The sequence below is a fragment of the Ursus arctos genome, unplaced genomic scaffold (assembly GCF_023065955.2).
Source record: "Ursus arctos isolate Adak ecotype North America unplaced genomic scaffold, UrsArc2.0 scaffold_19, whole genome shotgun sequence".
Classification (NCBI taxonomy): Eukaryota; Metazoa; Chordata; class Mammalia; order Carnivora; family Ursidae; genus Ursus; species Ursus arctos.
This window is the reverse complement of record NW_026622863.1, coordinates 9,343,777-9,365,425: the sequence shown is the minus strand read 5'-3', so window position 1 is coordinate 9,365,425 and position 21,649 is coordinate 9,343,777. Positions and strand designations below refer to the sequence as shown.

At 54.4% G+C, this 21,649-nt stretch overlaps 1 protein-coding gene and 1 long non-coding RNA gene across 4 annotated transcripts in view; one reads left to right on the top strand and one right to left on the bottom strand.

Annotated features, from left to right (window-relative positions):
• LOC113252231 (uncharacterized) overlaps window positions 1–19,550 on the bottom strand; it is a 27,041-nt gene extending 7,491 nt beyond the window's left edge. Inside the window, exons 1-4 of one of the 3 annotated variants that reach the window (XR_006409009.3) lie at window positions 19,250–19,550; window positions 9,411–9,511; window positions 1,023–1,185; window positions 256–608 (exon numbers count right to left, since the gene is read on the bottom strand). This is a non-coding gene — a long non-coding RNA (uncharacterized LOC113252231). Of the gene's footprint in view, window positions 1–255; window positions 609–1,022; window positions 1,186–9,410; window positions 9,682–10,721; window positions 11,080–19,249 lie in introns of those variants that run through there. The other 2 variants (XR_008960123.1, XR_006409006.3) reach the window with 2 other exon arrangements.
• The window catches only part of SALL1 (spalt like transcription factor 1), a 16,659-nt gene continuing 14,109 nt past the window's right edge, over window positions 19,100–21,649 (top strand). Inside the window, exons 1-2 of the mRNA XM_026494740.4 lie at window positions 19,100–19,125; window positions 20,130–20,222. Of these exons, the coding sequence (XP_026350525.2) occupies window positions 20,147–20,222 (76 nt within the window). The 5' untranslated portion in view covers window positions 19,100–19,125; window positions 20,130–20,146. The remainder of the gene's footprint in view (window positions 19,126–20,129; window positions 20,223–21,649) is intronic.

Sequence of the window (21,649 nt, the reverse complement as noted above, 5' to 3'; positions counted from 1 at the left end):
GTCTGGAACAGGGGATAGGGTTTATTCATCGCCTCACCTTGGCCTTGATTCATCCTACCAAACCTTCAAAAATACTGTGTCGCACTTGGGCCCAGAGCCCGGGATCATGCTGTCCCTTGTGGCCCTGGTTCCCGTGCCCAGGAGCACTCTGGCTGCGGAAACCCCGTTTTCCTGCTCTGGGCCATCTCCGCAGCCACGCTGCTATTCTGCAGAAGGTCGACCACCATTCAGTCCATAAGACGTAAACCCACTCACCTGTCTCGTGCTGGGGCTCAGATGGTTTTCCACACACGCCTGTTGAGAGGTTCCTCTGTCATTCGGCCCTTCTTCTCCTATTAGCTGCACTGGTTCCGGATCCCCATGGGAAATCGGGGCTAAGTCCTTACTTCTCGCTCCTGGCTGGTCCTGACATCAGTTACAATAGCGTGTCTCATCCCCATTCAGGGACAGGCCAGCCTGGTGGGAACAGGAGGGCTTCTCTGGGGAAGGGCAGCCGTCTCTGGAATTTGCACTGTCTTGGTCGGTTCAGCCTGCTCTGACCGAGTCTCCTAGACCGGTTGTCACCGTGGACATGAGTAAGACTGTCTAGCTGGAAATCCACAGAGCACCTGGAAGGACAGCAGTTGCCGAAATTTAGCGGCAAGTCAGGTTTAATCGCTATGACTTAGATCGTGTTATAGGGAGCACATTGGGTTGTCAGAGCCCAGGCCAGGGACAGAAGCACCGAGAAGACTGCAAAGCCATTCAGAGGGAGCTGACGTCCCACGCTGCCTCCTCTCATCTAACTTTCTTCCCATCTCCTGGGTCATCGTGGCACAGCTCCGTGGTGCAGGCCACGTGGGTGATGCCTTCCCCAGCCCCCCCAACCCTCTGCCCTCTCACCAGCAGCCAGCTTGCACCTCTCTTTGGCACTTCTCTGATTCAGCCTGGAATGGAGGAGAGGCCGTTCCCTCACTGGAGCACCGCAGAGACTCCCCAGAAGCCCGTGCATAGGAAACTGTCATGATGTAGGGTGAACGTACCAGCTGTCGTCCTCAGGAGTCCCCGTGAAGCCTTCTCCACTGTGTGCACACCTGTCTCCCTGGCCAGTCTGTAGTCTTCTTGAGGGCAGGGACTCTGCTCTATCCCTGTGTCCAGCTCTGTTAACCACCATTTCCTGAAAGATCCAGCAGCTTCTGGAGCGTCCTCAAGAGGAAGAGATGAGATCACAGACACCTTTAGTCTGCTTGGAAAACTCCAGGCAGAGCCAAGTCCCCAGACTCACGAGAGAAATTCTCTTCCCTCTCTCCTGCTGCCCTCCCGTCATGGCACAAGACGCTTATGATGGAATCCATGGGACCGTGCTCCCAGGACTTCCCTTCTCCGAACTACCCCCCTCCCCATAGGGAGTCACTCTATAGGCACAATGTGGCTCCTGACCCCAGGTGACTGGCCGGGGCGCTTGGCCACACTGAACCAATGAGAGGCCTTACGGGGATCCTCGAAATGAACCCTGAAAAAGAGCATCTGATGTTTTGGAGTGAGGTATGCACCATTCTAGGCAGCCCCATTTCTTTCCAGAAGAGTCTCAGAAGTGGAAAAAGCCAGTCCACAAGTGGATAGGATGGAGCACATCCTTTGTGAGAAGCAGAACAAGAAACGGAATGTTCTGAGGCCATGTGAGCCCCTCATTCCATTGGTTCCCGAAGTCCCACTGCATCTTTTCTGAGATACTCCAGGGTCTAGTTGGTCCCCTTCTGCCTTATTCAGGGGCAGCTTGAGTTTCTGCTGCTGGCAACACATAGCATGCCGTCTGATGCTACCAGGCTGCTCTGAGAAGTCTCTCCCCTCGGGAAACGTCATGCGTTTGGTGAAGTCTCTTCTCTGCCCTCCCCTCACCCTTACCCCAAACTGAGAGTCACCACGGATGGTACCAGTAACCCTATTAGGGGGCAAGCTATGTTTTTAAAACAACATTGAAAGATGAAATGCAATGGAGAGGTAACGGGAGGTGGGTTAGCAAAGCCCCAGGGCAGAATGCCTGTAAGAGATGCGTTTCTGCCGCAGATTGGTCAGATTGTAAAGTCCAGTTTGGCAAACACAACGAACAAATAGTGTATCTTCATTCTTTTTATGCAGCTGCTATGTAGTAAAAGCACTTATTAACTAGAGAAAGGGATAAACTGGACCACAGGTTATCAGTATAGGAAACACATTCACTAGCCTGGGTCCTTGTTATAAATAAAAGGTCGGTTAAACTTAAACGTATTCCTGGATATTCAAGTGCATTATAATTCCCTTGAGTGGACCATGGTCCACTCCGTAATATCTGTTTCTCCCTTCTGTCATCTCGGAAAGGCCATGGAGTTTAGGGTTTGACTCCACCTCCAGGGACAGCTCTGAGGTTAATCACACCGAAGCAGGTGTTTTAATAGTCATCACGTGACCCACTTCTGGTCAATGAGGCTCCAGGAGGGGTTGGCCAGAGGCTTCTGAGAGACTTGTTTCGTGTCCTTTGGAGAAAGAGGCTATGAGAGTGTGCTCTCACTTCCCTCAATGGGACACGACCAAGGAAGCAAGGAGCCCCCATGCCCGTGATTGCCACAAGGGGACCCAGCCTTACAAAGAGACCGGTACGGGTCCCTGATGCCATGACGAAGGCTCTGGATTAACCAACTCTCGGAATGGGAGCGAGCAAATTTCCTTACTGGTAGATCAGTCTGAGTCGAGTATCGTGTTAATCAGCAGGTCTGAGCTCATCCCAACCCATGAAAGGAAGTCCCTCAGGAAAGGCAGAGCCACTGGGTGGTTAGAAGCTTAGCACCTGGAGTATGAGAATTCTGAGTGCAAATCCCAGCTCTGCCACTTGATGCCTATATAAACTGGGCAGTTTGCCCAACCCTCGGAGCCTCAGTCTTTGCATCTGTACAATGGGGCCATTAATGTGCGTGGAGCAGTTATTTGCCACCTTGGGCCATGTACAATCCAGCCCCCACCCCATGTTCAAAACTCCTTCGGGGGATCCCCCAGTGGTAGATCTTTCACTCCTGCCCTGACCCAGCCAAATGGCAGGTAAACTCGACGCCCAGTGTGGGGCCAGAACTCAAGACCCCGAGATCGAGGGTCACACGCTCTCCTAACTGAGCCAGCCAGGCAGCCACATGGCAGATCTCCATGTAAGCCCAGCATATCCAGATTGAGTGACTCTGGGGCACGGAGGGGACAGGAGGTCAGGTTGATTGGTCGGGAGAGCCGGCACAAGGAATAGCCCTCCCTTGCTGCCTGACCCTCTCGGGCTCCCTGGGTCCCAGCCCCTTTCCACAACCCTGTGTTCCAGCCTCCCAACCACGCTGGAAGCCCCAGTCCCCTTCCCATAAACTCTGTCCTCCTGGAAGAGCAAGTCGGCCTCGGTTGCTTGCAGCCAAGAACGCTGCCATATAAAAGGGCCCTCTTTGTAAGTCCGCAGTGAAGCCTATAACTGAGATTGCACTTGTAAACCGTTTCAGTGAATGCCTGGCTCGGCGCATGTAGCTGTTGAGATTATTACGAACTCAGATGGCCCCAGGAAGGGATGATCTGAGTTAAACACAAGGTTTTAATTGACCAAAAAGGGTACACAGAGTCCTAGTTGCCGAATTGGCAACTTTCCCTCCACACGGAGCAATCTGGCTGCTTGGGGTCTCCCGCTTGCCATATTCACCATGAATTGGCAACACTTGATGCACACAACGGAATGAAGGGCCAGACCCTCCAAAGGCCAACACCAAGTACACAAGAGTGTTGAACGACGATTTTGGCAACACGTTCTCCTTCACCAGGGTTTGCTGGCGGTAACGTGGAAACCGCTTCACGGTCTCGGGACACACGGCCAACAGACAGCGTGAAGAAGTCAGGGCAGCGAAGGGGCAGGACTCGAGGGCAGAAGTCAAGACCAGAGCTGGAGTTCAGTCATCCCAAGGCCACGGTTCCGTGGCTGCTCTGCCTGGCTCTTTACCAGCAAGCACGCTTTGAAGTGGTTGAACCGGCTTCTTACCTGACGGGAGTATGAGTCAGATGCCACCATGTGACTGTACTTTGTAATCTGGTACATTCCAGATACCAAGTGATCACGGCCATCAATATCACCACCGCCAACAGCGTCTTCTTCCTCCTCCTAACACTTGTGGACCCGTCATGAAACCCTGGGGGCGGGCTCTACGTTTTACACGCATTAGTCCTTCGGCTCCTTCCAACAACCTATGAGGCCAGGTACTATTACTGTTGCTAACAGACTGAGACGTACCGAAATTGAGGGGCTTGGCCTAGCCCTTCACCACTCGGCTGTACGTCAGCCAGATTGCCAGGAAAGCCCCTCTCCCCCCACCAACACACACGCTCACAGGTTCTGACTCATTTCAGCCGGCCTTATTCTCACCAAACCTTTCTCTGCTGGCTAAACAGCCACAGACAGAACTTTTGCTGAAGTGTCATCACATTCTTACTCGGAAGATGGGTTTTACACCCTGGTTGGGGTTGGTGGCGTATCCTGTCTCTTCCACGTTATCAACTCTTCTGCACAAGCCATAAAAATGCCCCCTCGGTGCTTATGGCAATATATTGATCAGGGCCTTTCAGTCCGACGTGCAAAGTCAGAGGGCTGGGTGCACACACTTCTCTGTGAGTTTGGCCTGCAGGCTTCAGGCATGTCAATCTCCCCTCACACCCCAGTCCTGGGTGGGGGTGGGGGCCCGAAAAAAGATGATTTATGAATGGGATTCGCAGGTGTTCTGCCCCAGATCAATTGCTTTCAGGCCCAACCTGTCAATGGAGGAAAAATGAATCACGGCCACACCACTTTGCTGAAGAAAACAAATCCGAAGAGGCACGTATCTTTCTGAAAGGTCACTGTGCACGCGGATCCGGCTTGTCTCTGCTGGGGGGCGCAGAATGGCGATGGGAGGGGAGACGCCGTAGGGACTGTCAGGTACGCTGTCACCATGGGGGCAGCCGCAGCCCCCAGCACCACATTGCCGGGCGGTGTGGCAGTCCCCGACTTTGTCACTTCTCTTCCCTCGCTCCAGGGAGGTGGGACCCAGCCGATCGATATGCCGTGTGGCCAGACGTACCTGCCGTGTGGTCATTTCTCAAGCGAGACACGGATGGCAGCTATCACCAGCAGTCAAAGGCGTCCAGAGACAGAATCAAGGCCTGTCCCATTGTGGGGCCTGTCTCCGCCTCTTTGATAAACATCCCCTGCACAGGCTTGCAGCAAAGAAACCATTTCCAGGCCCTGGCACCTGCCCTCCCACTTTCCAATCAACATTTCCTTGTGCTCGACAACAGCTCTTCCCGGGTTCCCCGGCACGCTGGCTGGGCCATCCCCAAGGGTCCCCCCGTCCATTTTATTCCCGTGTGCTGTGTCAGGGGATGGCTGCTGGAGGGTGGGGGGCAGCTCCTGGCTGGAGGGGAGGTGTTGCCGAGACCCGCGCCCTGATGAGAAGCATTCCAAATTCAATTACTCCAGGGAAGCCGCACCTCGTTAGGCGTTCCTCGTCTTTTGGAGAGGAAAAGGCATTCTTCTGCCAAACGAGTTGTCTAGCGTGCTTTTTTCCTTCCTCTTCTTCTTCTGTCTTCGGCGGGGAAAAGCCAAGTCTGGTTGTTGCCGCCAAGGTGGCTGTGAGCGTTCTGCTTCCTCCCCCCCCACGGGCTTCTCTTGCTGATCTCGGCCAGACAGAGGCGGGCAGTGGCCAAAGAGCTCGAACGTCTAGTTCTGCAGTAGCTGGCATGGACACACACCCACCGGGGCCCTTTGCTCCCTTCCGCGCTCCACACGAGTGGGAAAACCACATCACCGGACCCACAGCACCCTTCCCGTACAAGGCAGAGGGATAGGATGTGGGACGCCAGGGAAGCTCCTGCTGGCCTTGGTTCGAACCCACAGCACTAAGAGCCTGTTGGCCTTGAAGGTGAGGAAAATCACACAAGGAGATTTTTTTCCACTCCACGGTCAGCCTAGAAACCTATCGTATAGTCCCAGGTGGCGGAGGCACTCTTCGAACTAGGGCTCCCTCAACCTCAGCACCATGAGAGCTTGGGCCCTGTAACTATTTATCACAGAGACTGTCCTGTGCATCTGTCCAGCAGCATCTGTGTCTCTGTCCACCAGGTGCCAGGTACGCACCCCAGGCATGACAACCAAAAATGTCTCCAGCCATTGCCAAATGTCCCTGAGGGGGACATTTGTCCTCCTTGCCCCCAGGAGGAGACACTGCTTCTGGCAAAGGTGCAGCGCGGGGAATCAGCCCAGATGCCTGACGTCTCCAGGATCTGGAGATGAACATTCCAGAGCCTGCACAACTAATACCCATGTCATCAAGCCACAAGAGAACTCGAGGGAGGTGAGAGAGGATTTCATCAAACAATCACCATCCTCCTACCAGCCACCTTCTGTGGAGTGCCCAGTACGTGCCAGGCATGTGCCAGCTGCTCGACACACACCATGTCTAACAAGGATTAGTGGTTATTAACGCTAGTGCCACGCGCTGGTGACTCAGAGTAGCGGGCAGCCAGAGCCACATTTTCCCCAAATATGGCAAACATGAGATACCATGGCCAGGCCTCACTCATCGCTTGCAGGAGCAAAAGGGCATGAGCTTTTTTGTTCCTTCACAGACACGGTGCCTGACGGGGAACATTTCTGGACACAGGAGGAGCTGGGGAACTGAGCCGTGCTCCTCTCGGAAGATCACTGGCCCCAGGGGGGCCCCTTCCCATCACCCGACACCCACCTTGCAGGACTTTTATATTTGCTGACCCCTCCTTTACACTCTCACTACACAGAGCGGTCCATGACTGGCAACATCGGCATCGTCCGGGAGCTTGGGAGAAATCTGGAATCTCAGGCCCCACTCCTGACCTTCCAATTCAGAATCCACATGCTCACAAGATCCCCGAGTTAGTTCTCAGGCAGTAACGTTTGAGACGCTACTCTGGGACAAGAGTACCCGCCTGCTGGCATCTGTCAGCATTCCATTTCTTTTTTTTTTTTTTAAGATTTTGTTTATTTATTTAAGAGCGAGAGAGAGCGCATGCACAAGCAGGGGGGAGGGGCAGAGGGCTGAGCAGGGAGCCCATGCGGGACTAGAACCCAGGACCCTGAGATCATGACCTAAGCCAAAGGAAGACGCTTACCCCACTGAGCCACCCAGGTGCCCCACCTCTGTCTGTATTTTAGCCCAGGCACAGGTGCACGGCAAGAGCCCAGCTCTCCCTACATCCATTCATTCAACCAGTATTTACTGAACTCCTACCACGTGTCCTGCCTTTGTGGCACCAACAGTCAGGGCCTCTTCCCAAACCCCCGCATCCCCCCCAGAGCAGTGACTATACAGAGGAAGTCACCTGATTTACATAGAAAGATAATGAAGCCCCACCAGCTTAAGAAACTGGGGGAAAATCCTGCTACTAATAACCAGGGCAAGGGTTTTAATTCCAACATCTTTTCCTCAACCCTGGCTCTTTCTTCTACCCCTGTACTAGTTTTCAACTGCAATCATCAGGGCAAAAAGAAGAAACAGAAGCTTCTGCCTGTCTTAACTACTGAATCATACTAATGGCAGGATTGGGGAGGGGGGGGAGTGGTCACGCAGCCCGACTGCCGGCTTCCGTCATGAGCTCATCTGGAATCAGAGACAGTTTAATTCACGGGGGTGAATTTTTTGCTCAAAGCTCTCCATCAGCTCCATCAGTTCTAAACCAAAGGCATTTAAAGACCATCCATAAAAAAATACAAAGCAACCACAGCTCTGGGGATTTTAACGAATCCGCTCCCTCAAACTGTATCTTCCTGTCATCTGAAATTGAAACGGAGGTCCAGATTGTGTCCATGCAGCAGACTCCAAACTCCTGCCCCAAGTCCCCTCCTCACCTGGCCTTCCTAAAACTTGGAAACTTTTTTGTTGCTGTTGTTATCACTTAGTTCCATTAGGTTTAGTTTTGTTTTCTCATAAAGCTATCACGAGACCTGGTTTATAGGCCCCCAGCAGCCCCAAACCTCTGTGATTCTAGGGCAATTACTCCAGAGCCTCAGTTTTCTCATCTGTAAAATGGGAAACGTAGACACTGCTTTACAGAGTTCCTGGGGGGATTCATGAGGCTAATTAATGTGGGTACTGTGCTCAGCCCCAAGCCTGAGTCCTGGCAAGTATGTAACAAACAGCAGCTCTCTTCTCCCTCCCTTTGCTCTGAGAGCCTTCCAGGGGGGTGGCTAAGGGTTGATGGTGACTGATGACTTCTCAGGGATTCTCCAACACATTGGGCTGAACTGCTAGGCATACAAAGGAGGCAGAGCCCCATCCAAATGCAGAGGCTGGAGCTCAACCGAAGGGCAGTAGCTGACTTAGACACTTGAAGTAAGCTTGCTGCCATCCTTGGCCTGTATCCTGTGGGCCTTCTGTGATGCTCAGAAAAATAAAAAGATCACCGTGAACGTCTCAGATGGGGGGTGGGGCTGTACAAGCCACAGAGCCACCTGACATTCTTCTGGTTCTCCCAGCTCAGGGAACTCCCCACCCCATGAGCCTTAGACTTCTCTGAGACAGCAGCTAGAAATGCCAGCCATCTATGTTCCCAGCCTCCCTTGCAGCTACAAAACAGCCAACAAATGCCTCGCCCAACATGTTGACTCGGGAGCCCAGGCCTGTATCCAGGCTGCTGAAGATGTCATGGGAGTGGGACCTATCCCCAGCCAATGCCCAGAAGCTTCTGCGGGGTCAGCAGTGGGATGGCTTCCAGAGCCAAGAGTCCTGTGTCCTCAGGAGCTTCCCCAGAGACCAAAGCTAGACGGCTGAGCCTGATTCCCTTGCCCTCCTAAGGGATCTGTGAGCACCCTAAGTCCCTTAAAAGGTTATTTCTCTGTTGAAATTAAAGTGTCTCTTGCTGAAGCTAAGAACTGTGATGGAAGCATCTCTCAGTTTAAGTTCTGGTCCTCGATTTAGCTTGTGGAGAGATGTGAGCTCGTGCTGATAGAGAAATCCCCACCACTGACCCATCGCCACTGTGTCTGCAAGACGCTTCTCAAAATGAGATCTCTGGAACAAACATATCAAAGTCGACTATGGCGCAATGAGGGTATTGATAAAAATATCAATGCCCGCGCTGTGCAGGACTGAATGAGAATCTTTGGAGCTGCAGTTCACAAGTGTGGGTTTTTTTCACAGACCCTTGCCACCCTGCCCCCAATCGTTCTGCTCCCCGAAGTATGAGAACTGCTGGTCTACGGTACTTCCTAGCTTTTTCCACATAGACAACTGTGACATCTGTGCGTCCCCATGTGATAAAATGAACAAGCTCCTTGTGAACAGAGGCAACGGGCCCTGGGGGGCTCTGGCAGCCCTGGGTCCCATCTAGCTTCCATGAGCACTGAGAAGAACAAATACGTCATATACCATTACCTGCCTTGTGGCTGCGAGATTCTGAGCTGCCCCAGGCTACTCAAACTGTGGTCCGTGGGCCAGGGCTTGGTCTGGTTTACTGTCAGTCTGCCACACCGTAACTAGAGAAATGGAGAGCAAGCACTTAGAAACCACTTTGACAGGGAGCCTGGGTGGGTCAGTCAGTTGAGCCTCCGACTCTTGATTTCCGCGCAGGCCATCATCTCAGGGTCATGGGATCAAGCCCTGCATCAGGCCCTGCGCTCGGTGGGGAGTCTGCTTCTCCCTCTCCCTCTACCCCTCACCCTGCCTGTGCTCTCTCTCTCTCTATCAAATAAATAAATAAAATCTGGAAAAAAAAAAAAAAGAAACTACAGTTTCTGACAGTTTGCCAGAATAATCTATGTTTGCTGAATCTGCGATACAATTTTGAGCTCATATTTTGGGCGATTCTGTTTTCTATTCCATATTTTTCTCAGAATTTTTTCTAGTAATATGTTTTCATATTTTCTAGCACTATATTTTCAAAAGCGTCAGTCCATGACAGATTGGGGAAAAACCTTGTTCTTCATTAAAGATGGTCCTTCAGATGACAACTGGTCTATGGCCTTTCAAACTAATCCTCCAATCAGTAAACTGTAAGTCAGTGTGAACAGTGTTGGTCCAGCTTCAGACCCTGAACTCCATCTGGGTGCACCAGCTGCTGGGGGCTGGAACTTTCTCACTCAACACCCATAGGGCCTCTAATTCCAAGACTAGATTAGCACCTGGCGTTCAAAGGACTTTTTGCTTCTGGGTAGAATAGTAGAAAAAGTCACTACTACTCAAAAACACAAGGAAAACTTGATGCTTCTTCCAGGGTCAAGATAGATGGCTCAATGCCAACCCTGGTCCCACCCAAGGCAATACTTGTTCCCAGATCAAATGCGACCAAGGCCCAAAGAACTTCTAGGGTTCAAGTGTTTAAATAGGACAGTGGCAACTTCCATTTTCTCTTTAAATTTCTTATCTCTAACATCCATTTCCAATGTTTTCCAAAGTGAGGTACCTAATTTTTCAACGTTGTGGAGCTATGATTAAGGTATACTGAACCGCACGCATGTGAGGTATACCATTGGATCTGTTTTGAAATGTGCATGTCACTGCGAAACCATCACTACAATCAAGATAGCAAACATATCTATTACCCCCACGAGTTTCCCTGGACCCCTCCACAACCTCTCCTTCCCTCCCCTTCTGTCCCCAGGCAACCATTAAACCACAATTTGCTCTCTGTCACCATAGATTGGTTTGCATTTTCTAGAACACAATATAAATGGAATGATGTCGTACGTGTGCTTTTGTTTCTGCTTTCTTTCACTTAGCATAATTTTGAGATTCGTCCAGATCACCGCAAGTATCAGCATTGAATTCCTTTTCCTGGCTGAGTAGTATTCCACTGTATGGCTATTCCACAATTCGTTTCATCCATTTGACTAAAAAAACCAATTAAAAAAAAGGATATTTCATTCCTCAAATCCTCCTGAAAGAAGAATAACAAGGAGAAGCGGAAAACGAAGAAGAAGGAGCACATTTTTCTGAGTCCCTCCCTTCTCAGGATCTTTGCGATTGCTCTTTCCTTGGCCCAGATTGCTCGTGTCCCCACATTGTGGCATGGCTGACACCCTCCCCTCATTCTCACCTTAGCATGAAGGTCGCTTCCCTGGAGACCTTCCTGATCCCCCTCCCCTTCCTCCCTGTGCCTCCTCCCAGTCATTCTCCATCACATCACACAGTGTTATATTCTCTAAAGGACTTGCCATTCTCCGTATTTATTCTTTTTTTTTTAATGCCTATCCCCTTCATTAGAATGTGAACTCCAGAAAATCAAAAAGACCCTCTCCATCTTTTCACAATTATATCCTTTGCGCCTAAAATACCGACTGGCATATAGTAGGTGCTCAATAAAAGTTGGTTGAATGAATGAGCAGGCAAAGGGTCACACTGTAGACTGAGTTGTGTTTTTAAAGTTATAGGACCTTTTATTTTGAAACATCTCAGAACTCCTTGATATAGTAATGACATTGGGGCGGCCACCCACCAACACTGGGAGCTACTCATAGATCAACTCAGAGGCCAGGAAGAGAACGGAAGGAGCGGCCGAGACTTGGAAACCTATTTAACGCACTGGTGAGAAAACCAGCCTGGGCTCTCCCCACTGCCGGCTGGCTCCAGCACTCCTACAAATCATCTGAAATGCTAAATCATGTTTAAATCCCTGATTGTGACCACTGGGAACTCTGAAGGACACTCACGCATAATTTACATACTGCCAAGCTCCTGAGAGCTTCTAAATAAAGCCCCCGAGGGCCCCCAGGCACTATTTTTGAGGAGAAGGACATCAAGTGACAGATTAAATCGAGTCTGTTCCCTCCACACCAGAGAAAAAAGAAACCTCGCCCTCCACTCACTGACATCTGTGACCGTCCTAAGCGACATTGGCCATCCGATGCTTCCCGAAGCTGCCATCAGGATCCTGAAAACGCATGACTGTCTCCCATTTTGCAGAACGAAGCCGCCGCTCAGGGGAATTTTTTTGCTCAGACTTTCTTTCTTTCTCTAGATCTTAACCATACAAAGCGTTTTCATCTCAAAGCAGAGCGGAGGGGTGTTCCCAAGAGCACGCCGCATTCCGACGGTAAATGTGAAATTACCTTTAATCACAACGTGGTCATAACACCAGTCACAAGGTGGGCACGGCAGCCGCTAGAGGGCTTGCATCCGGACCCGACAGACACACACCTGGGAGGGCAGGACAGGCTGATAGCATTCCCACCCCAACCACTGGATTTTGGCTCCAGAGTGCTCTGTTATTACGACCGTGCTCAATTTTTATAATCTGACAAAAATGGAAAGCAAAAAAGCCAGCAACAGGAGGCCTAAGTAAACACTGCGAGTGGTTTATACCTTTCAAGGGGCCCAAAGAAAAACAGCACCTGTTTTATTGTTGTGTTTTGTTTTCTGCTCCATTCAGAGGAGTCCATACAATCAAAACACACATATGTGAGCCAAATAAAACAACGAAGTGAATACAGGCTGGCACCTAAGCAACAGGCTACTTGCGTGTCACCAGTGCTCAGGAACCTTCTAGAAGCAGGCAGATGATCTGTCCCTGGCCCACATGCACAGTTAGGCTTGGGTTCATGCACAACCTGCTCTAGTTTCAATTTTCTGTATTACTCGGGACTTCCTGTTAAAATGTTAGGAAAAAAAATAAAAACTAAAAAAAAAAAAAAAAAAAGTTAGAAATGCCCTGACATCAAACACTGCGTTTACCCTTGCGCCTACGCTGTTCCACTCACCCCCAACACTGAGCCAGGCAATAATACTCGCCCAGGAAATAAACTCTTTGATCAATTGCCCATAAGCCAGGGAAGGAATCCCAGTGTTCCCGTGGTCTCCCCCATGCCTAGCATGTTACTCTGCAGGGTGAATGAGGACATGAATAGAGGGATGGGTGGGTGAATGGGGAACAATCTTTTAACCATCCTGCAGCATTGGAGCCTAACAACCTATGGGGCGGTAACAATAATAGTTAACACTTATGCTAATTATATGCCAGCCACTATTCTAAACTCCTCATACATATTAACTCTTTTAACCCTCAAGAGCTCTATGAAATAAGGACTATTATTATCTCCCCGCAACAGAAGAAGGAGCTGCTGGAGGTATATGCGGGGCACGCTGCTTGGAGGAGGCAGAGTTGACCGCTTGCTGGCCCCTCCGAAGCACTGTGCCTCCTCTCCATGAGACACCTTGCATGCAGCAGAAAAACGGGAGTCTAGGGATATTAATCTGACCAAGGCTACTACCCACTTCACGGGCATACAACTAGGACCGTGTTCCCAGGATGCGGTTCAATGACAGCCAGGAGGTAAATTCCCAGAGCCTGACTCCAGTGCCCAGGTAGGGCGTGTGACTAAAGCTGACCAGGGACAGTCACTTGAGACCAGCAGAAGAGACACTATCAAGGAGGCCAGGATAAAAGGCCAGCTTTCTCAGCACTACTCTCCCAAACAGGAGGTGCTGTGGGGTCCCGGAAAGAAAGAGAAAATACAAACAAACCTGGAAAATGAGGGCTGCACCCCAACTCTCCCGGGAGAAGGAGAGAGATTCTCGCTACCATCTTCCTGTCTTCTGTCGTTGGGCGAAGGCCGCCCCGAGTCCGGGGCCAAGCTCTAAGCAAAAGTTGCATCTGTAAGGGCCTGAGCAAAGGTTCTGGGCAAGGCTTCTCGGGGACTGGGTTTTACTACAAAATAGGTCAGAGTCTGGGCTGGGGAGGGGACTCGGGATGAGAGAGCAGAGGCCAGGACAGAATGAGAATTATAAATGGGAAGGGGGAGAAAAAGTTGGAGCTAGTTTCCGACCTTAGTGTGCAGGTGTTGATGGTTTGGGGATTATGATTTAAGAGATAATTGCTCCTGTTTGGGGAAGGCACAAGAAAGCAGGGAGACACAGATTTGGAATTGGGAAACGGGAGTCTCTTAAATTTAAAACCCCACCTTAAACCGGGGATTAAGTCGGAGAGAACCGTATTGTTGCTGTGGCCGGAGAGAGAAGGATGAAAACCCAGAGAAAGAAATTATGGTTCAGTAATTAAGAAACTTCATCGAACTGGAAAAGGGGAAAGAAGAAGAGCTGGGTGGGCTATCCACTTGCCTCCTCCGCCCCACCCCTTTTCACTCCTTACACACAAGGCGCCAAAAAAAACTGCACTTGATTAAGGAATTGAAGTTGGTTGTGGGGAACGACGTGAAGCTACCACTCTGACTCAAACTGCAAACTCGGAGAAGAAACACCTCTTTCCCTCACAGAGAAACCCAGAGAAATATCCCCTGTGCAAGCTGACATTTGTGGGGTTTGTAAATTCCCAGTAATGTGAGTGACAGGCCTTGCTCACAAGGGCACTGGGCAGACAAGAGCCACGACCCCCAGGACAGTTCTGAAACCAGAGTTGGCCACGGATGTCTCAAACAGAAACCAAAAGGTGCTTTTCTCCATGAACACGGTCATCCCCAGGCAAGATCTCCAGTCACACAAGCTTTTCATAAAACCAAGATGCACAGCTCTTTGGAAATTGTTCTGTTCTTTGAAGAGGGACATTGTGCTACAGAAAAGTGGCAGAGTATACGGTTTGTTTTTTTAAGTTTGTTCTAAGAGATTTGCTCAGTGAGTTGATCTAGGAGTTCCCACTGGGAGGTCATTTGAGAGGATCTCCTATATGAATGAAAATGAGTTTCCTGGCAGACCCCCCCACACACACAGGCACACCCCCAAATGCACAGAGCCCAGGGCTCCACCATCTCACACCCATTCCCAGCAGATGACATAAGAACTCATCATTTTTCACCGGATCCAAAGGTCCTACCTCTTGAGCCCAAAGATGAGAATCTGGGAGCCCTGCTGGGCTTTGGAACACCCTGCTACTAGGTTCCAGGAATTAGCTACACTCTATTGCATGATGATAATTTTTTTTCACGCTGAGAAAAACCGCAATGGGATTTTAACCAAAAGGAAGCAAAGGTTTTCTTTTTATAAATTCGATTAGTCTTTTCCACTTTCTGTACCTCGAGACATTTCCTTTGGGAGGAATTTTATACCCAGAGACCCCTTAGCGAGGCACTGTTGCATGCGGGGCGCAGTGAATTTAAGTGCAAGACGCTTCATGTGGACGGAAAGCAGCAATCGCAGGCACTTGCGGTCGCCAGCGAAGTCAGTTTCTAAATGCTGCCGTGGGGATGGCCCTGCGAGAGAAGGAGGATGAAGTTGGCCGCCGCCAGGCTGCACGGGACCTCTGGCTGGGAGGCGTGCGGGCGGTTACCAAGCCCGCCCTTCGCTCGCCACCGCCAACTTTCCCGCCGGAGCCGGCGCCGGGGCGCCTGGTCCCCGCGCGGCACCCGGCGCCGGTCTGGAGATAGCCCCTGGCTGTGGGCGGCGGGAGTCCCCCTGAATGTGCGCCTTTTCGCCGCGGGGACTTAGCTGCTGGGGAGCGAGCGCGCCGAGTGCGCACCGCTTCGACTCCGCCGGGACCGGGGGTCCCCACCCGAGCCCGCTCCCCGAGGCCTCAGGTTCGAAGCCTCTCCCGTGGCGGAGGAGAGGCTAGGATTTGAGCGCCAGCAGTTCGGGGAAGGAAGGAGTTTCTGAAACTCCCGGGGAAGCGAAGCCCGGGGCGTGGAAAATAACCGAGCCTACGATGGGTTTTCCAAACTTGGTCTTCGCTTTGGGTCAGGTTTTCTGCCCCCTCCTCCCACCGCTCTAGCCCCGACGCTAGCAAAGAGTTCTAAGGGCTAGGGTAACTACCCGCGCCGGTCCTTTCTCTGCCTGCCCCCCCCCCCACTCCCAAACTTTCAGACCAGAAAAATACAAGTAAACGCCAGGACTGGCTAATGCGGGTGCGTCCAGGCGTCCCCATCCCAACACACACACACCACCATCATCATCACTATCACCACCATCATCACCACCACCCCCGTCACCCCCACTCCGTCCCCTCCCACCTGCGGGTAGAGGAGGGACTGGGAACCTGATCGCGGGCTCCTGTCCTGAACATTTCCCCATCAATAATGTTGATACCATCGATGTGCCTTCATCCCCCACCCCCGGGGCACCCCTGCAGCCCTTTCGCCGTTTTTTTGCTTGACTCAAGAAAATGAAACCTCTTCTACTGCCCTCCTAGCCTTGGCCGGGGGCCCGCGGAGCCTGGGGCCTGGGGCCTGGGGCTGAGGAAGCAGGGGCTGGGCCAGGGCGTGTGGGGGCGTCTTGCAGTTCCGGGGTGCCCAACCAGCGCCGGCGGAAAGAGAAGGAAGGTCCCGGGCCCAGGCCAGGCCTCATTCCAGGCTCCATCCCAAACCTGGGGTCAGACTGGGCCAGCATGAGATATTTTTGCAGGTGGGAGAGCCAGGCCTTGGAAAGGGGAGGCCCAATACCCTCTCCCTTTCCCAGGATCTGGGATGAAGCGGAGAGGCTCGGAAACCCGTTCGCTGGGGACTCAGTTGTGGCCCGCGGCCTTGGGGGCACAGCCCTTCGGTCCGCCAACCCAACAAGGCGCTCTAGGTCTTGGGAAAACCGACGAGACGCATTAGGAGAAACACAGCCATCAAGCCCCATTTGTGAGTTTGCACAACTCGGCAAGCACCTCCCCCGGGTGCGGTTCTTGTTGGCCCACGAGGTCACGACCCTGGCGCAGCAGCAGCCTCACTTCGGGCCACCCCCATTCCCTCGCGGAGATCAGCCCCTAAAGTGCCAGGCCCTCTGGTGGAAACGGCAAGTCGGAGCCGCGGTAGCCCTGCTCCCCCAGCAGCTGCCCCACCCTAGGCCGGGATGGCGCGACCCCCTATAGAGCGCGCAGGTCACTGGGGTGAGCAAGGCGTGGGGACAGGATTCAGCTGTGGCACCTCGCTCGCACTCGCTGCCTCCTTTCGACCCGCTCAAAAGTAAAAAGCAACCCCCACGCTGTCTCCGTTTTTATTAATTTAATTATTTCTTTGCCTCGCGGCACGCGAAGCCTCACCCGCGCCCTGACATCGCAGCGCCCGCGTCAGCGAACCACGGAACTTGGGCCCCAGACAATGGCCCGTAATTGATGTATTGCCATCAACAATAAAGACCAATTCTCCTCTCCCCGCCATTCCGACCATCCCCCTCCTCCCATCCCCCCTCCTCCACCTCCCCTCTCCTCTCTCCCGGCCACAGAGGGAAAGAAAACAAACAAGAAATTAGCGGGGGACGCTGCGCACAGAGCGAGACGCCCGCCTCTACGCCGTCGAGGACGCAAAAGAACGAAAAAAGTTATTAAAGTTTGGATCCCCCCAATTAATTAGTCTCTGCTCGCCCATTTTTAATTAAACATCGCGACGCTGCTTTTGCGTGTGCATTTCGTTTGGTTGTTTGTTTTGGTGTTTTGGGGGGAGGGAAGGCTTTTTTTCCCCCCTCAATCTTAATAACACATACAGCAAGTAACGAACACGTGTGAAGCTATTCCGGGAGCTTCCCGTGGCGCACGCGGCGCGCACCGGGAAGAAGGGTTTGCGGGATCGCCAGCTCGGCTCGGTTCTTGGCAGCACGCGGTGACCCGGAGGCCCGGACTTTCAAGAAGCCAAGAGTGTTAGAGACGGACGCGGGCGGCTCCAAATGCAGGCACATTCGGAGAAAGGGTGTGCAAGTGCATATGTAGGGGCACGTTAGCGTACCTGGGATAGTGCGGGCTGGTGTGTGCGAGGACCACAGTTTGCAAGGTGGGGGGGGGGGTGCGCGATTGGCACGTGCTACTGTACACTTTCCTGGGGGTCTGGGGGAAGCGAGCGACTCGCACCCCAGGAGCACGCAGATCCATCTTTGCCGAGGGATCTCTTTAAATATTCAGTGAGAAATAATGGCATTTGAAGCACCACCTATGGAAACATTATTATCTTCATTCTTCAACATCAGCCCCACTGATAGCTTCGTTTGTCTTTTTATCAAAATCTACTGTAACCAACAGGACCTGGGGAGAAAGGGAGAGCGAGGTGGAGAGGGAGTGTGTGTGCGTGTGCGTGTGTCAGGGACCAAGCGAGGGCAGAAGAGAGGAGAAATAAGAGGGAGAAGAGAAAAGGTGAAGAAAGGGCGAACGAGAATAAAGAAAGAAGGGAGAAGTTATACCAAGAAAAAAAGTCGCCAGGAGGAAAACAGAAACATTCCCCCCTCCCACCCACACACACAAAAGATTTAGAATTAAAAGGGGGAAAAAAAAAAGACCAAAGACCAACGAAGCTAAAACAGAAGAGTCATTTGGGGGAGAGCGGTAAGGGTCCGGAGCACCCGAAACTCTACTCGAAAGATTGGTGCCCACTTCGCGCGAACCGACTGCGGCGCTCCCCAGACTCAAGGGCGCTCCCGAATTGGGGCGTCCTTATGAGCCCTCTCCTCTCCCGATAGCGAGATAGGGCAGGGATTGTGTATCTGCACCCCCCCTCCCCCATTACTCAAGCGAAGTTTAGTTTGTCCTTCGGGCGCAGGACTTCGGGAACCTTGGAGCGAGGAGACCCCGAGGCGCGAGGGGAAGAGCTAGGCTGAGCCGCGGACTGAGCCTGAGGTTCGCGGGCGCCGGAGCCCAGCGGAGGGAGTGCCCGGCCCACGCTCCCGATTCCGGACCCCGGGGCGCGGGTAGGGAGGCTGCATCCCAGCCTGGGGAGACGGAGCTAGTGCGAAAAGTTTGGGTGCCGCGCTCGGCAAGTGCCGAGAGATGGAGGCGAGCTTCTGTCGGGCCAGACAGCTGTGGACTGGGAGCCCCCCCTCCACTACTCCCGGCTCAGCACGGCCACCTGGTTGCCAGGAGCATGGGGCGCGGTCCCCTCCCCCCAGGGCGGGGAACCCAGGGGTCCTCAGGACTGGCTTTGCCCACGACCCGGCCAGCCCGGGCCGCGCCTCCCGCGGCCAGGGGCGGGTTGCTGCGTTCAGGGTAAGCGGCGGCCCCTCCCCTCCCCCAGGCTGGAGCTGAACTCGGATCCCAAGCCGGTCCCTGCTCTCCTCCCGCCCCGGGCTCCGCGGCGCCACCGCCGCGGCCGCCTCCCCGCGGAGTGACGCGCCCTGCAGCCAACCGGGGCAGCCGGGGGGGAGGTCCGGGAGGGGTCCTGGGCGGAGCCGGGCCGCCCCTTATCCCACGGGCTCGGGGCTGCTTCTCCCGAAAACTTCAGCCCTAATTGTCCTGGGAATGTCCGAGGTAGAGAAAGGGAGCGAGGGAGCAACGAGGGGCTGGAGGCTCGGGGCCCTTTGAGAAGGATCCGGGTGGCGGGAGAGTTGCCCCTCCCCCCTCCAAAAGCCCCAAACCCATCACGTTCCCAAACCTTTCCTCGGTCCTCTTCTCCGCGCCCCCGCGAGCCCGCGATCCAGGGGATGGAGAACTCGGGGCGAAGGAGCGCCGAGCCAGGCGGCGAGCGGGCGGGAGGCCGGGCCGCGGGCAGGAGGCGGACCGGCGTGGGGCTGGCTCTTCCCCACTCGCTTATTTTTTTTTTTATGGGGTGGGGGTGGGCTGCTTTCTGGTAGCTCTTAAAGAAACGAAGAAACACTCACGAAACGGGACTTCCTCCCCCCAAATCCCGCCACGGGACTCCCTCCCCCCGCGGGCCGGCGCGCCTAGCGCCGGAGTTGGGAAGTTCGCCGCGCGCCCGCAGCCTGGGTCTCCAGCCCCCGCCACCCGGCCCCACCCCCCACCCAGGAGGTTTAATTCCGGGGAGGGCATGCTAATTCGGGTCGGCCCAGCCCGGGATGGGGGGGTGGGGGGGGCGCAGGCCAGGGCGCCGGGCGCGCAGAGGCGAGGAGGAAGGCCCGCGGCGGCCGGGCCGCGGAGTCCCGGGCGGTCGCGAAGAGGGTTAACCCAGTGTCGGGCGGCGCGGCGCGCAGAGCCAGCCCCGCGGCCGGCTTATTGGGCCAGCGCGCGGAGAGACAGGGGTCTGCAGCAAATCACGAACTAATTGATTAAGGCGAGCGGGTTTGAATAGCGCTGGCCCGGTGCCAATCGCCTTTCAAAGAGCCCCTCTATGATTAATCGCAATGCATTATTGATAATCATAATTATAGCAGGACACATGCGCGCTGCGCCCGGGGCCGGGGAGCCGGGGAGGGGGCGGGCGGGCCGGCGGGCGGGGGGAGCCGCCGCCGCCGCCGCCGCTCGATTTCCGTAATTTTGAGAAGATTTTTTTTTAGTAATTTTTTATTCTGCCCCAGCTGATGTTTGAGCCAGCATGTCGCGGAGGAAGCAAGCGAAGCCTCAACATTTCCAATCCGACCCCGAAGTGGCCTCGCTCCCCCGGCGAGATGGTGAGTGCTCCGGCCCGCGCCGCGGACACACACACGCACACACACGCACTCGCACTCACACTCACGCACACCCGGACCCACGCACACGCGGCTGGCCCCCGCGCCCACCGCCCCGGCCGCCGCCACCGCCACCGCCGCGTCCCCGCTCGCCTTTCCCACTCGGCGTATTTCTTTCTCCCTTCCTGCCTTCCTTCCTTCCTCTTTCTTTCTTTCCTTTTTCTTTCTTTCTTTCTTTTTTTTTTTTTTTTCCTTTTTAATTTTCAATTTGCCTGCGATGGGCTTCCCCCTTGGCCCGGGGAGAGCAAACACTTCTCCCGGCAGGATCTTTCCGGAGTTGTTGGGTCCTCCCGGGGGGTGGGGGAGGAGAGCGGGCATGCTGGCCCCGGCTCCTCCGCCCCGGCTTTTCCGGGGAGCAGCGGCCCGGGCCCGGGTGGCCCGCGGGACGCGGGGCGGGCGGAGGTCGGCCGCCCGGGGCCCCTCGCGCTCTCCGCCCCGGGCCCGGGGCCCCCGGGCCGGCCTCCGCCGCCCCGGCCCTGCTGCCTGCGGGAAGGAAGTTTACTCGGTGCTCCCGGCTGAACTCCCAGCGCGGGGGAGCCCCCTGTGCCGCGCCCCCCGCAAGCGCTCACACTCCACCTGGACCCGCGCAAGGGAATGGGGTGCCTTTAGGGGGTCAGAGCTGCCAGAAGACGGGGACCTGTGTCGGGGCGCCGGTGCCCGACACGCCGGGGTCGCGGCAGGGACGGAGAGTGCTCTTTGCCGCTGGTTGCTTCCGAGACACAGGCAGGCGGACGGGGAACAGTGTTGGGGTCCGGCTACCCAAGTTTATCCCGGCATCTTTTCTCCCAATACCTGCAACCCACCCCTCGCCCCCGAGAAATCTTTAGATTGGGTGTGCGCCCGCTGAGGATCGTGGTACCCCGTGCTCCCAGGAATCGTGAGGGTCTTTCTCCAGGGCTGGGGGAGCTCTCTAGCCAGGGGAGAACCCCCCACCCCCGAAACAGAGGCACTCGCTTTCTCGGATGTAGGCGACCAGTGCGGGGTCCCGAAGGGAATGAACAAGTCTAGAACAAAGTTCGTGTGAGGGCGCCGAGGCCGAGAGTAGGAGAGGTCCCGGCAGGGGATTTGGGGTACGCAGGGAGGACACCTCTAATCCTTCCTTGTCCCTGAAGGTGGTTCACTTTCGGGGCCTCCGAGCTGCCAGGCCCAGCGCCCAAGGCGAAGGAGCGGCGTCCGGGTCGGTCCCCGGCTCGATGCTCGCCTCTGGGCTGCGGGAGGACAAGGGCAACCGCGGCGGGGTCTCCACGGCTCCGGATGCCCTTCGGAATGCTCAAGTCCTGGGCCCCATTTGGGGCTATGGAGGAGGGAACTGGGCCCCGACAGGGCTCAGAAGCATGCCCTTAGATCAGCACCTCTGTCCACTAAACTCT